Consider the following 15,617-nt stretch of genomic DNA (forward strand, 5'->3'; position numbering starts at 1 on the left):
AGCTGAACACTTCCAGAAATGTTGTTTCGCAAGAGCTTCATGGGTGTCTGGCTGATTTGTTCCAACCTGACAGGCAGGCAGCAGGTCTGTGGGTTTTTTTAATGACTAAAAGGACTGACTACTCTTGGAATGACCAGAATACTTCCTGCCTCTTCTCTGTAGCTTGTGCTACAGAACCAGCTGGCATCTTGTTTAACAGTGGCTTGTTTTTTAATTTATCTGCTCTTGAATTGTGTTTTTTTAGTGCTTTGGTGGTGTTTTTTAAATCTTTCTTACTGTGTTAAGCTTCCCTGTACATGCATTCCAAGACATAATGCTTATTTATTGTATGGGTTTGGGTTTATCTTAATTTCCATTTTTAATTTTCTTACCTTTCTTTTCCCAAGGCAAAGAAAGTAGAATCAAGACCTAAAAGGACACCACAGAAAGTGGTAGCTGGAAAGAAAAATTTGAGCCCCTTCAAAAGGGAAGCTGAAAATAAAAAATTGAAGTCTACTCCTGAAAAAGGAGATAGTGTCAAGTCTGTCAAGAAGGAAACCACTGCTGTTCAAAAGCTGATGGACTTCAAATGGCAGGCTGGAGAGAAGGAAGAAGCTACCAAACCCAAGGAGAACTTGGTTTCTGAGATGAATGAAGATGGAACAGAGAGATTGCTATGGGTAGATAAATACAAGCCTGTGTCTATTAAGGCAATAATTGGACAGCAGGGTGAGCAAAGCTGTGCCAACAAACTGCTCCGGTGGCTCAGGAATTGGCACAAGAATACCTCAGAAGATGGACAAGGTGATCAGCATGGTTCACTTTTCTTTGTGTCTTTCCATTGCAGTCATGCTGCTTGGTTCTCTGGGCTAAGATAACAAAACAGCTCTAGAAACTCTGAATGAGGCTGCAGCCAGCTGCATTTTTAGCAGCAGCTGAGCCTGAGTTGTTTTGTTGAAGCAGTTATTTACTTATCACCCTCCCCCTAAAAAAGCAGAAAGGAAAACTGCATCTGACAAGTATTCTAAGTCTCGTGGCAGTGTCTTAAAAAGTGATTTTTGTTTTCCAAAGAAACCAAAATAGCCTTGGCATTAACACGTATGAAAATGGTGTCAGATTCAGCCTATGGAATCCTTTTGACCCAAGAGAAATACTGTCCAGTACTAACCTCTCTGTGGCCATGATGAAAACAGAAGATAGCTGGGCCAGGCCTGGGGAAGTGATGAACTGCTGAGGTGTTGGTTCTGCCTGACAAGTCCATGCCATGTGTCATCCTCTAGGCAGTTTTTTCTGTGCCTAAAAATAGCATTTAGATTTCCCTTTAGCCATAGTGGCTAGTGAGGTTTTTGTGTGGTGTGTTTGGTGTGTTAAGTGGTAGTTGGTTATTTTTATGATGTGGGTGTGAGGAAATTGCTGAAATAGTTGTATTACATTAATAGCACTTTGGCTATTTCTTAGTTTAGAATCACTGCAAGGCTTAAACTAAAATGGTTTTAGCTGCTTTTCCTCAGATGGTTAGGATGCAGATGTGTATCCATTTATTTTTATTTTTTTATTCATATCAGGCCTTAATTGAGGGAAAAGTCCAGCGATGTTTACGATCTTTAGTAGTTTTAGTAATATATACCTGGCTAAAACCTGCAATCTTCTTTTGTAGCAAAGAGCAATAAAGCCGGAGGCAAAGATGATGGTACTAGTTTTAAAGCAGCATTGCTTTCTGGTCTACCTGGAGTTGGTAAAACTACTACAGCTTCTTTGGTTTGTAAGGTGAGTTGATAGTAACAGTTGTTCCCAGCACTTTTTGTTTATTATCAGTTCTGCATCTGAATACAGAGGGAGTGTGCAGGGGAATTTCCCTGCATGACCAGGGTCTGTACCCAGTCTGGTTCCACCTGCTCAGAACAGGGTGACCGGTGAGAATAAGTGGATGTTTAGATCCCTTTATTAGGTCTGGGGTAAGAATGTAGCAATGACGTATGTGTGTATCTCTCGAGAAGAAGCATTTCACAGAATGTTGAGCAACTGGAAATGGTTTTCAAGAATTGTGAACCTTCAGCACTAGTTCCACAAGTCAAAGAATATTTGCACCTAAATTTACTGGCAGTGGAATCCAGGCAGGCTTCTTAGATGGAAGCTTCTATGACAGACTTGGCCATGGTTTTTTGTATCTAGCACAGATATGTTTCCCAGCCTCATTCTAAGTTCAGGTGCTAGTTTAGAATGAGAGAAGTTGACAGGGCTGTGTGTTGCTAAATCTGAACTTAATTTGTTCCCCTCTTAGCTGGAACACTGTTCCACTGACGGCAGCAGGAGCATCAGCTGAGAACTCCATGTTTTAGAAATACCATTAAAGCTCAACTATTAATAGTGTAGTTGTAACAAGTTAGATGTTTTGTTCTCCCATGACTTGCAAGGACTTTGTTAGATTTACTACCAGCTTGGAAGGGTTGAGAGCTATTGTCAGCTATCTGATCCTTGTGCAAGGAAGGAATGATTGCTTATCTCAGTATCTGGGTTGTACGGAGTAACTCCCAGTTCTCCCCTGCTCTAGATCTTTGTGCCAACAAGCTGATGCTTTTCTGCCTCTAGTTTCCAAGCCTGTTTGTTCACAGCTGCTTCAGGTCTCTGCAGGGGGAGACAACAAAACTGGGTTGCTGAAGCTGCAAGGACAGAGCTGTGTGCAGGTCCATGTTGCACTGTGGCTTGCTCTGGCAGTGGGAGTTTGCTGATGAAGGAGCAGCTGGGGTTTAAGTGCTTTCAGGGACATGCAACCCAGCCCTGTTCTGAAGTGTTAGGACTCCTGGGGCAGCAGTGTGTTTCCTGGATTTCTGGATAATTAAACACTTCTCTTTCATTCAGCTTTCAGAGGCAGGTTTCTTGTCCTGATTCTTTGCCCAAGACTTTAATATGGAGCTGGAAATACCTCTGAGCTTAGCCAGCCTTGGTGTGAAGTTGTGCTTCCAGCCCTGGTGGCAGTCCTGTTAATCCTTTGGAAATCTGCCACTGATTTACTCCTACTCTTCCTTAAAAGTTCTCTTTTGGGCACATCTGTCCTGTGTCTAGTTCTAAACACTTCTTTGGAATTTGAGAGAAAAGGAGTAGAAGGGGAGAAAGGAATCAAAGCCATAAAGTTTATGTGAAAATGGTGTTGTAAGAGCTTTCTTCCAGAACCCTGAACTACTGCTGCTAATTCAGAGTGTGCACAAGCTTTTGTCACTGACCCATGTTCTCACTTTGTGTGTGCTTTGTGTCTGGCCTAGGAGCTGGGATATAGCTATGTGGAGCTGAATGCCAGTGACACTCGCAGTAAGAGCAGCCTCAAGGAAGTAGTTGCTGAGTCGCTGAACAACACCAGCATCAAAGACTTCTGCTCTGGTAGGTCTGCTGTTTGCAGGAGGATTCTTCCTGAGCCAGTGCTCTGGTTACAGAAGGATCAAGCTTCCTTATTACACAGCAGTGTTAGGAATTTAACTTGTTCACCACATGGAGGGACCCAGCTCTTATGAGGATAGCTTCACTTAGTGAGCTGTTTTATTTCCTCTCCAGTTGCAGAATTGAATCCTGCTGTCAGTCCTGTTGGTAACATGCATAAACTACTGCAGCTGCTCTTTTGTTGTGCACAGGGCTTCTTTCTTGGGAGATGACAGAAGATTATAGTCAGTTCTACTCTGTGAACATAGGTTCATGTGATCAAGTGGCAGAGTGAGAGGTTCACCACCATCTTGGGTGTCTAGAGGGGGGTCCCTAACCTGTAAACCACTGGGTAAAGCTGAGGAAGATCCTGGTTTACTCCCATCTCATGTTGTCCATATTCATTTTCAGGCACATCCTCATCAGTTAGCGGGAAGCATGTATTGATCATGGATGAAGTGGATGGTATGGCAGGCAATGAAGACAGAGGAGGGATTCAGGTGAAACTACTATGGTTACTAGCTCATGCCATTGCTAAGAGTGCACACCATGTACAGCACAACCTATTTCAAGCCAGTCTTCAACCCTTGGTCTGTAGAGAGTACAGTCTGTTTGACCTGTTTTAGCACTTTGTGTAAAAATTACCTATTGGTAGAGGTGGGGAGAAGATGCTTCTGTAAAAGAAACCTGGAGTAATGAACTTGGATGTGTACACTTTAGATGTTTATTCCTGGGCAGATAAATTTATCTGCAGGTCTCAGCTGACAGCTGCCTGCAGTAGGAGGTTTGTGACCTGACAGGGATAGCTGTTCTCTTCAGAAGACAGAAACACTCAATAAACAACGTGGCACAGACAATTCTCCTTAGCAGCTCCTGGTTTAGCTTCTGAAGATGCTCTATGGTCATGTGCAATACTTCAACAACAAAGGGCACAGAGATCTTCAGTTCAGATGCAGACATTTGTATTGCAGGAATTGAGCTGAATTTCAGGCAAAGTTTGTGCTGGTAAGCCTAATAATGCTTAGGCCTCAGTGCTGAGCTCTTTGGCCAGGGAAGAACTGATATTTTTAATTCCTGCTTCTGCATTTTTTTGTGGCAGGGTGCAGTCAGAAAGATGAGTACTCCCTCTGGGTCTAGGCCAGGTCACACTGGCCTTTGCATAAAGGAATCTTGTTCTGCAGGTGGACAGCTCTGCTCTGAACTCTTGATCTAATTGCTTCATGAAGAATGGTCTAAACATGAAGTGGGTAGACAGCAGATTTATTGCAGCTGAACAGAATAGCAAATGGGAAAAGTAGGGCGGGGGTTAGGCTTTCACTATGTGGAGTTGTAATTTTCTAGACTGCATCTGTCAAGGATCCAAGGGACTGCTGCTTGGTATGACATTTGAAATGTTCTCCTTCTCTGAGGTATCTAATAGCTGTGATGTGCTTAAATCACAGGAGCTGATTGGTTTGATCAGACACACGAAGATCCCCATCATCTGCATGTGTAATGATCGAAACCATCCTAAAATGCGTTCCTTGGTCCACTACTGCTTTGATCTTCGCTTCCAGAGACCTCGTCTAGAGCAGATCAAGGTAAGAAGGCCTGCACTGAATCACCCTCACTAACTTCTGTCTTCATGTGGCAGAGTCAATACAGAATTGGAAACATCTAAACCTTAACGGGTTTACCTTACCTCAGTGGGTAACTGCTTTTCAGATCAGACTGTCCAAAATGTGATTATTCCAGAGCCTTTCAGATTTAGAAATCTACCATAAGTAGCTCAAATTAAAGATGATAATGCACTTTTACACCAGTAAAAGTATGTTTATAAGAGAAAAATTTAAGTACTTTAAAAAAGATAGAATATGCTGAAGGTCTTTCAAGAGATGTGTGAACATGTTCTGCAGAGGGAAGCATTCACAGGAATTTTCTAGTGACAGTTTCTCAACTCTGTGTTACACAGGGGGCCATGATGTCTATTGCTTTTAAAGAAGGCTTAAAAATTCCACCACCTGCTATGCAAGAGATAATCCTGGCAGCAAATCAGGATATCAGACAGGTCAGTGTCCAGAGTGCGTCATCTACAAGTTCTTGACTTCAATGTAGCATTTGAACATACTGTTTTTCTGCAGAGATCAGGCTTTTTGTGCTCGACATTTCCTCAATGCTGTTATGCCACTAAACGGTAAATTTTGTTCTTTAGGTTTTACATAACCTTAACATGTGGTGTGCAAAAGATAAATCACTGACTTATGATGAGGCTAAAACAGATGCCAGCAGAGCCAAAAAGGATATCAGACTGGTGAGTGTAAAATAATAGAATCATAGAATAGAATGGTCTGGGTTGGAGGGGGGCCTTTGAAGGTCATCTAGTCCAACCCTCTGCAGTAAGCAGGGGCATCCTCAACTAGATCAGGTTAGCTTGGCTTTTACTGTTGTATTCTGAAGTTATCACTGGGGTCTGTAATCATCTTCTGAACTAAAGCACTGATAACCCAGATGCAGGGATCTGTGAAACGTGCCACAAATAGTTAAGAGCAGTAAAATCCAGGACTGAGCCTATATTTTGGTGTACCGGTCTCTTGCTAAGATGCAATTGTGAAGCTCATGCTTCTCATCCTGAGTGATAATTGCATGAACATCACAAATAAAACACAGCTCAAAACTGTCAGTTTTGTGCTAGGGAGGAAACAGTTGAACATTGGTCTTGTACTGCTGAGTCCAGATATTGCTGGATATCATCCTTGCAGTAATTTTGCTGGAATTGTGCTGTGGCCTACTGCTTGTGTTGACCTGCAGCCTGCTGACTTCTGGAAATATCCTTTCCTTAGGGACCTTTTGATGTTGTCCGGAAGGTTTTTGCTACAGGAGAAGAAACTTCTCGTATGTCTCTCATAGACAAGTCAGATCTCTTCTTCCACGATTATTCCCTAGCACCTCTCTTTGTCCAGGAAAACTATGTACATGTGAAACCAGCTGCTGCTGGGTGAGTTACTCCATACCCTAAACTTGACACCGTCTTTCATGTCGGGCAGCCAAAGTAAGGACTGAAGTCTGTCTGGGTAGTTCTGCTTTGTAATGCAGTCAACTTTGTTTTTTATCAGAGGAAACCTGAAGAAGCACTTGATGCTCTTGAGCAGAGCAGCTGATAGTATATGTGATGGTGATATAGTGGACAGACAGATTCGTAGCAAGCAAAACTGGAGCCTTCTTCCAACACAGGTGAGCACTTAACAGCCATTTTATGTGCTTTGTGGGTGTCCAGTGTCAAAGGCTGGTCCCTGGAAACTGGTGTATGAAGTGTAGTTTTATGACCTGTACGTAATGTTCATACTTCATGCAATGTTCTCTTGGGCTGGTGACTAGAGCAGTTTCCCACACTCACACTGTAACCCACACTGTATCATGAAATGAAATCTGAAACTTTGAGAAGCTTCACCCTTCCTGAAGCAGAGGAGCACATGGCACACATCACTTCTGATGTGCAGTTACAAGCCTGCTCTCTTAGTTGGATGCTTCCTATCCCAGCCTCTTACCAGGCCAGTATTTATCTGAAAGCATAGAGGACTGAAGGATCATCACTGTATTCCTTTAGTGATCACTGAAACACTGACAAGATCTGGGCTCAATGGGTTATGGCTGGCATCAGAGAATATATCATAGGTTAAGTTGGAGGGGACCTCAGGAAGTCCTCTGCACCACCCACCTGCTTGGTGCAGGTCCAAACAGATAAGTTGCTTAGGAACTTAGGTGGCTGGCTTTATGTAGGTCTGGGAATGGCTCCTTCACTGTATCTGTCCCTTGGAGACTACAGCAGATGTTTGTGTGACATCAGCTGTTTGACTGCACTTTAAAATGATAAATGAAGAGACTTATTTTTAATTTTAAATGGTTTTGAGAGCCCAGCCTAACTTCCTAGATATTTGAGGATGGTAACAAATAGGTTGATACAAGAGATGAAGCTGCAACATAAATGCTCTTGAACAGCAAACCAGCAAGAAGAAAGCTCTCTTCAGCCGAGCTGTGTTGACTCTCCCCTTCCACAAACAAGTGGGTGGCATGCCCTGGTGTCAGTGAGGCTAATCTGCTGTGGTTTGAACATGTTCTGTTTTTTTTTCAGGCTATTTATGCAAGTGTTCTCCCAGGGGAGCTGATGAGAGGTTACATGTCCCAGTTTCCTGTCTTTCCCAGCTGGCTGGGGAAATTTTCATCTGCAGGCAAACATGACCGAATCATTCAGGAACTAGCCATGCACATGAGCCTCAGGTAGCACTGACCACCTTCTTCTACTTGATATCCACAGCGATAGTTACGCATGTTCTTCATTGCCATGAATTCCTTGCTGTGCTTGGTACAACCTTAACTCTCTGTATTCTGTGGATGCCCTCCTGTGGTGTTGGTGACAATTCCTTAATATTTAACCTGGACAGTGTTCAGTGTGGTGAGCAGTACTGCAACTTCCCCCTGAGGTTTTCTGTTACGGGTATTCCCTCAGACTGTTGGGTGTTTGAACGCCTCTCATCGATTATCCCAAATGCAGGAATGGCAAAAGGAATGGTGCAGTACCACCTGCAGTTAACTCCTAAGGCAGCTTTTCATCCTGGAGAAGGCTCTGGGAAGACCTTCTAGCCTTCCAGTATTTGAAGGGGGCCTCCAGGAGAGGTAGAGAGGGACTTTTGACAAAGGCATGGAATGACAGGATTGAGGGGTAATGGTTTTAAACTGGAAGAATCTGGATTGCGATGAGACAGGAGGACATTTTTCTCCATGAAGGTGGTGAGGCACTGGAAGTGTTCAAGGCCAGGTTGGCTGTGGCCTTGAGCCAAGCTAGTCTAGGAAGAGATGTCTCTGCCCATGGCAGGGGGGGTTGGATAGATGCTCTTGGAGGTCCCTTTCAACACAAACCATTCTATGAGTATGCATTTGCTGAAGGCCTACCTACTGGTTGCTTGTGTTCAGAGGTGGTGTCTGTGCAGTCACTTAGTGCTGTCACTTTGGCACAGGACCCAGACCTGCAAGAGGACAGTGAACATGGAGTATCTGCCTTACTTGCGGGATGCACTTGTCCAGCCCTTGAAGGACCTTGGAGCAGATGGTGTGCAAGAAGCTGTAACATTCATGGACTCCTACTGCTTGATGAAAGAAGATATTGAAAATATCATGGATATAAGCACATGGGGAGGCAACCCCAGCCCTTTTTCAAAGCTGGATCCCAAGGTAAAACTCTTTTTTTTTTTTTTTTTTTTTGTTTTTTTTCCTTTGCATCTCCAAAAAGACAACAGCTGTGGCATGGGTGTGCTGCTAGAGGGCTGAAGTTGGTGCAGCTGCCAATGAATGATTTTATTAACTGTAATTGAACTGTCAGACTAGCACTGAAGGTTTTAGGCATCATCTCTTAAAGACAGCTAGGCTGTCCTGTGCTTCATTGGCAGCTTTACCTTATTGTTCCTGTTGTGAAGTGGCACTAGGAGCTGGCTGTGTTTGGGGCATAGAGGTGGGACACAGAAGGTACAGGGAAAGCTGAGACCTTTCCACAAGCAAGCTCCTGGCTACAAGCCGTGTCACCTTCCTATCAGCACAAGCACTGCCTTGCTTACCATTGTGCAAAGCAGGAGGCATGCCCAGCTGCATTTGTGAGTCAGTGCCCGCTGCCTTCTGAGGTTGGCTTACAGCGTGCATCTTTCACAGTCCAGTTAGACTGAACTGCCAGAGCTGGGGGGACAGGTAGTACCTCCAGTACCCAGCTAGTCCTCTTCAGGTCCCTGCTACAACATAGGCAGGTGTGAGATCTGAACCATGATTTTTTCCCTGTCCCGGGTCAAGCACTCAAGGAAAGAAAAAGAATCTTCTCTGCTTCCAACTAAACCTGTTTGGGTGTATACCCCTAGTCATAAGGGCAGGTGTTCAGAGCTGCTGAGAGTGGCTTTGGGCTAAGTGGCTTGGATGAGGTGGCAGCAGAACAGTGCTGAAATTATTGGAGGCTGAAGCAAAAAAGCACCAGAGGCACCTCCATTATCTGAAGGTGACATAGGACTCATTTAAAATTAATCTTTACGATACAGCTCTTGGATACTTTGTGTCTTCTGAGATAGCCTTCTCTTCTATAAACCTTTGGGTCACATCTCCCCAGAAGAAAGATGTGGAATCTCCAGCCAAGAGGGAGTAAGCTCACAATTTACAATTCCAAAGCTGATGCTCATAGTGTTTCCCTTCATCCTCACAGGTCAAAGCAGCTTTCACACGTGCCTACAACAAAGAGGCCCATCTGACTCCTTACTCCTTGAACTCTGTCAAGACAACCAGGAGACAGTCAGCATCTGCCATGGCCTTTGAACTGAGTGAAGACCTGAATGTGGAAGAGACCAAATCTGATGAGGATGAGCAAGATAGTGTTGAAAGTGACGCAATGATTAAGGTGACTTAAGTTTCCTTCAGGTTAAACCACAACAATAAACTGCTTTCTCTTAGCTGTGACTTTTTTAGGACTTGTGATACCTGAATTAAATATTTTTTAATAAAAAATAAAGGTCACAGCAGACAGAAAACAGAATCTCTCAACTTTGAATACTGTAATTAATAGTGGTGTGGAAAAACTTGTGATTTCTGTCCATTGGCATCTGCTTGATTGTTGGACTGAAGTCATGAACACCACATCCAGTTCCAAAACGTGGTAATGTTCTAGGTATTGGTGGGGAGGGTCAGGAGCAGTCACAGGCCTGTATGCTGGGTATGAATATTGCAGAGCATTTTCTCTCTGTGGTCTTTAAACAGTCCTACCTGAAAAGGGGGGAGGAGAGGAGAGATGGCCTTTTCTTTAACACTGACTGCTCCATTTGGATTTTAAGCTCTGTATATTCTATTTTGTAGCAAAAAAAGGCAAAGCCTTCCAAGCCACCAAAAAGAGAGAAAACTGAAGAAACAACCAAAAAAGAAGGGAAAAGGAAAGAGAAAACAAGGCATTAAGCAGAATAAAATCTTGCTCTGGATGCAGCTTTGCTGATCTGACTTCTGGCAGGAACATGAGATGGATCCAGTGCTGGAGCCTGGAAGGTAGAAACAGTGCATTGAAATGTTCCTCTTATAGAGGTGATGTAGCTGTTGTACTCTCACTCTGTCCCCTGCTGTACTTACTCTTAACCTGCTACAACGTTCCAAGCCCTAAATATCCCTGTGCAGCAAACACCAGGTGCATAAACAGGGTGCAAGCGGGATGCTTAGTTACTGGGCATTTATGCAGAGTCTTCCTAGGACTTCACTATGTTTTTTTTTTTTTTTTTATAAATCCTCTAATGGTTGTGTGGTGAACTCTTGTAAATAGCAGGTGATGCACCCCCCACCCTAACCTGTGTGCATATTTGTACATTCTAGAAATCAAGTGGTGTATAAAATGACAGTAAAACATTTCCTAGGACTCTTCTGAAATGGTTGTTGAGGCCACAGAGTGTTCTGTGTCTCTCCTTTTCCAGTTTTCCTTCATGAACAGGAGCTATTACTCTTTTCCTAAAGCTTTTGTTAGATGATACAGAAGAGCAGTGAGGGATTGAGCTCCAGAACTTGAGGAGCCTGTGCTTATGTGAGTTGTTTAGGTCAAACCCAGAAAGAAATACTTAAGAGTAAGAAATATTTAACAGAAAATAGCCATAAAAGTTCAGAAATGATGTTACAAAACCTAGGGGCTGCTTTTGTCACTCACACTGAGTACCCCTTGGCTTGTCTTTGCTTGGTAACAATTATTCTGCTTGGTAAGAATTAGCAATCCATTTTATTACTATAATAAAGTACAAAATTCATCAAAAGCTACATAATTACAAGGTTGTTACAAACCAGAAGTGATGTGATGATGGTTATTAAATCCTAGTGGGGAAGAGATGCAGAATGCAGCTTCTCCTTGATGCTTGCCAGACAACACGTGAGCTCTGAAAGCAGACAGATGTGGTCAGTCATAGTCTGTGATACGAAGACTGAGATAGCAAACCACAAGGTTTTCTCAGACCAGAAAACAAAGGTTATTGTGGTGTCGATAATTTGTGCATTGCTTTGGCCTGAGGTGTTAGTAGCAGTAAATCTGCCTTCAACTGGCAAAGCTAAGGAGGAACTTCAACTCATTTTCAGTTACCATTCTTTTAACAGGACCAGTCTTGGATCCAGGTGTTGTGGGACAGGCAGAGCAGTGCTGTCACTGTCTGAAAGGGGAGTATTTGAAGCCAATGTTGTGGTGCTGTTCTCCTGTGAGTTATTCTTATGTGCTGTTAAACATAGAGGCTAAGATCATGTAAACTGCATTTTAGACCTGCTCCTTCCAGCAGCATCTCTGTCACTCCCTGCACTTACATACAACACTGGTTGGTGGAGCTCTAAAGGATTCGGTGACACCAAGATCGTCAAACTGTTCTTTGTGCTACTCAAGCACAGCTTGAGTTCAGCAATATGCTCTGAGCCAGAACACGTGGCAGGTGACAGTGCAGTCATAGAGGTGAACAGGTTTAAAGCCTCACAACTGGACTGATTTAACAACCACGTTTGTTACAGTAGCAAAACCTACTGGTGTTTGCACGCCTGAGGGAAAGTAGGTGATGCTGCTGTGACCAGGGCTGTAAACTAGCTCTTGATCACTGCATTTCCCTCCCACTGCTCTTTAGAATGAGCCCTGTGATGTACCAAACACAGGCTGTAGCACATACCTGAAGTAATTAGTCCCCATCTTCTGGCTTGAGGTACTGTGTGCAGTCGTGCACTTTCTTAAGCTGAACAATATCAATCTTCTCAGAGCACATAGGACACACGTTGTCAGTCTGTAACATGCTAGTGTAAAAAAGGGTGACTGCTCAAATACCCAGTCTAATGTAAACATGGACAAAGGAGCTTGAGCTGGAATGTGAAGCTGCTGCAGCTTCACAGTATCTGGCCTCTGAACAGTGCTACCCCAACCCTTTTCTCACACAGATGAGTACCGTGGACAAGAGATTACTGCTGTCCCAGTACTGCGTATTGTTCGGTTTGGTGACTGCTGCTCTGCTTCTCTTCCCCTTCTGTTCCTGTATTGCATCACCTTGGAAGCAGCTGCGCCCTTCCCCAAGCCCCCCATCCATCTTCATTCTTTGTTCCTGCAGCCTTGCAGCTCTGGCTGAGTTTTGGTCCACTTTGAAGTAATGTTTTCCAAGTGTGTTAGATGAAAGTACCATGTGAGGGAGCTTGCTCTTGCCCAGCTGTTACAGGTTTTCAGTACCAAGTGAACTGGTTTACTGCTAAAACATGAACAAACATTGTGGTCCTGCAATAGAACAAAAGCCCAACTTACGTTTTGAATTCTGAGTAGAGGGCAGGAAAGTCACAGTGGGGGCAGACAGTCCAGTCCCCTCGCACCATGTGCTGACCCTGCAGGTAAAAGGCAGAAGCTAGTAAGTGGCACTTGCTGTCTTGGCACACTTGGCACAGAGTTTTCTACCCCTGAGTGGGAACGAGTATCAGTAACTGAGCTCTAAAGAGCTTGAGGAATTAAAACCTTACACCTGGAACAGCACTACTCTAGGGTTAGGATTCTGTAAATTCTGTACTCAGAAGACAAGGAGTGCTGCAGTGCTCTCATTACAGCCTCTCTTAGGAAATTTAAAAACGCACAGACTTGCAGCTTAGAAAATTCTTTGACTTGGGCCTATAGATCTGTCTAGAGCAGTATGTAAAATCTACTGGGCTGATTGGTATTGCATGAGACATTCAAAAATTGTCTCCAAAGTTCATCACAAAACCCCATGAGGCTACGCTGACTGCTGCCAAATTTGTGAGCAGAGTGACTGCCTGGCACTGGCCTTCTCACACAGAAATGAGCTCCTGTGTCTGCTGGGACTCAGGGCTTTGCTTTGCTAGAACCCTGATTCTCAGCTGCCTTTTTGATACCACAATGAGACAGCACCACCTTGAATGGGAAACAGCCATGATTCTGTACATTGCATTTGGCTCATACAGCTGTATTTAAAAGATTTGGTTTTTTTTTTCCTGTATTATAATAACACTTCTGAACTGTACTGGTCAGCTTGTTCTGCTAAACCAATAGAATAAAAATGGAGAATTTTTATTAATATTTTCTTGGTAAGAATTAATTCTCTAGTTTTAATAAAGAATTGTTAACTCCAGCCTTTGCTTCCTGCTCAAGTAAATGTTGATTTTTTTTTCTGTATTTCTAGTGTGACAAAGCACTTGCACCTAGTAAAAATAAAGTGTCAGTTACACAGTAGCTAACCTCAGCTTGTAGCAGTGCACTGCATTGCACTTCCACTGGGACTTGGAGGAATAAAACTACCCCAAAATCAGTCCACACAAATACCTGGTTTGTATCTACCACCAAACCAAATATGTTCAAGAAAGCTTTGTGTTGTCTGCCACTGCAGGCACTCACCGTTGCAATACAGTAGGGGAGATTGTTTTTGCAGCCAGGACACAGAAGTTCACACTCTGGGAGCCAGAATTCACAATAGGGACAGGCTGTTGTGGGCTCCTCTGCCTCCGTCGTGTCTGGGTGTCTAAAAGTAAGATACAAATGGGAACGAAACCTCAAGCACTCTAAACTTGAACAAAGAGGCTCCATGTCAAAGCAATTTTAAACAAGTGTTTCTCCTTGGAGTTATTTGCATAACTTCCAGCTGCTCTTTTGTATTCTGCTTGGTCATTCCTTTTATCTACCACCCAAACTTCATCATAATTTTAGAGCCTCAGAAGTAGGTCACTTTCCATCCAATTTGATACAACACAACCTTTTTAAAGCTGTAGCAGAGCCTAACACTTGGAAAGCTTCCAAACCTCATGACCTGTATACTGTCTCTTAATACAAAGCTATGGTTTCTCTGTTTCAGTGTTTCCTGTAGCAGGAGTGAGCATGCAAAACTGAAGTAAGAGGATGTAAAACTGGGATCCTGGCAGGACCCCACACCCTGCAACTCTGCCTGCCACAGGCTTGTTTTCATCCAAGTGTCTGGCAGAACAAGGGTTGTGATCCAGACACCTCAGCACCTGGGCTGGGGGAGGACTTGTATCAGATGTTTTATGTGACTGCAACAATTCAATTTTTGCTGGAACATTTAGAGATTAAGAGCTTTGAGCACATTTTCCAGTGACAAGGACAGACCCCTTCTGCTGTTTAGCCTAGCAACCTTGGAGCCAATTAGGTTACTCCCTTAGATATCACCTTGATACTTTGTAGAAAGCCTGACCTCATTTTATTAGCCCTAGCAGGTATGTTTCCCTCACAAGGGCCTGGTCTTTTGCCTCCACTTTGAGGTAAAAAACATGATGATAGATAGATAAAGAATGAACAAATAGGGCCTCTTACATGCACATTACATTGTACAGATTAATGCTGCTCACCTGACCATGGCTTCAATTTTCTTCTTGTATTTCACATCTATTTTATTACGATATTCCGGTCTCATCAGCATAGCAGCAAAATTGAAGGCTGAGTTCTTCAGTCCTGCTCGGTGACACTCGATTACAGTTGAGGTTAAAATGGGCACAATGTCTGTAAGAGAAGGACAGAATGACGTCAAATACTTACTTACCAATACTAACGTTGAAAGCCTTTCAGCTAATAGGGCTAAGAAGGTACTGAGGCAAAATGACAGCAGTTTTCTTCTTCCTTGTGGTCCACAGCTGGACAACGTTGCAATTCCTGTATCAATACCCAAGAAAACCATGGTTTTACCTCTCCCTGCCTTGCACTCCTGTAGCTCAAGTGTGGCAGCAGGAATGTTTGGATTAGAACCATTTCTCCCACATCTGGTCTGCACTGTTTAAAAGTCTGCATTTTTCATCTACGTTTTCCATGCACCCAAAAAATATTTTCAATAGAAGAGCAGCTGAAATTTTGTGATAGTCACAGAACCAATCAGTTCACTACAGATGAGCCTGAGACTGTGTAACCTGTGGTTCAGGATGGTGTCAGTGAGGGACCCATCCTGGAGCTGTCCTGTGGAGGATGGAGAGCACTCTATATGTAACACTTTGTCCTGTGCTCTCTAGCATGACAGGAGGAGCAGGCATCTTCTAATGCACTGATGGATGAACTGTCCTGTAGAGCTCTCCTATGCTGCCAGCACTTACGTGATGGGAACTTGCTGATGTTGTTGGCCACACGGATTAGTAGACGTGCTCCCTTCATGTGATCGCCACGTCTCACATGAGTCTGGAACACAACAAACATCAGATTAGCTGCAGCCTTTAGACAGCAATTCCTGCTCGTGGTGGTCATC

At 43.6% G+C, this 15,617-nt stretch overlaps 2 protein-coding genes across 2 annotated transcripts in view; one reads left to right on the forward strand and one right to left on the reverse strand.

The window, feature by feature from the left end:
- The window catches only part of RFC1 (replication factor C subunit 1), a 32,628-nt gene extending 22,287 nt beyond the window's left edge, over positions 1 to 10,341 (forward strand). Inside the window, exons 14-26 of the mRNA XM_054383301.1 lie at positions 387 to 783; positions 1,637 to 1,746; positions 3,240 to 3,354; positions 3,802 to 3,890; positions 4,833 to 4,970; positions 5,342 to 5,437; positions 5,582 to 5,680; positions 6,210 to 6,364; positions 6,483 to 6,600; positions 7,499 to 7,644; positions 8,382 to 8,595; positions 9,602 to 9,793; positions 10,246 to 10,341. Coding sequence (XP_054239276.1) covers positions 387 to 783; positions 1,637 to 1,746; positions 3,240 to 3,354; positions 3,802 to 3,890; positions 4,833 to 4,970; positions 5,342 to 5,437; positions 5,582 to 5,680; positions 6,210 to 6,364; positions 6,483 to 6,600; positions 7,499 to 7,644; positions 8,382 to 8,595; positions 9,602 to 9,793; positions 10,246 to 10,341 — 1,965 coding nt within the window. The remainder of the gene's footprint in view (positions 1 to 386; positions 784 to 1,636; positions 1,747 to 3,239; positions 3,355 to 3,801; positions 3,891 to 4,832; positions 4,971 to 5,341; positions 5,438 to 5,581; positions 5,681 to 6,209; positions 6,365 to 6,482; positions 6,601 to 7,498; positions 7,645 to 8,381; positions 8,596 to 9,601; positions 9,794 to 10,245) is intronic.
- An 843-nt stretch (positions 10,342 to 11,184) lies between these two features.
- The window catches only part of WDR19 (WD repeat domain 19), a 31,790-nt gene continuing 27,357 nt past the window's right edge, over positions 11,185 to 15,617 (reverse strand). The window contains exons 27-32 of the mRNA XM_054383286.1: positions 15,469 to 15,550; positions 14,737 to 14,887; positions 13,772 to 13,895; positions 12,677 to 12,753; positions 12,060 to 12,180; positions 11,185 to 11,294 (exon numbers count right to left, since the gene is read on the reverse strand). Of these exons, the coding sequence (XP_054239261.1) occupies positions 12,069 to 12,180; positions 12,677 to 12,753; positions 13,772 to 13,895; positions 14,737 to 14,887; positions 15,469 to 15,550 (546 nt within the window). The 3' untranslated portion in view covers positions 11,185 to 11,294; positions 12,060 to 12,068. The remainder of the gene's footprint in view (positions 11,295 to 12,059; positions 12,181 to 12,676; positions 12,754 to 13,771; positions 13,896 to 14,736; positions 14,888 to 15,468; positions 15,551 to 15,617) is intronic.

This window comes from Indicator indicator, chromosome 8 (genome assembly GCF_027791375.1).
Source record: "Indicator indicator isolate 239-I01 chromosome 8, UM_Iind_1.1, whole genome shotgun sequence".
NCBI lineage: Eukaryota > Metazoa > Chordata > Aves > Piciformes > Indicatoridae > Indicator > Indicator indicator.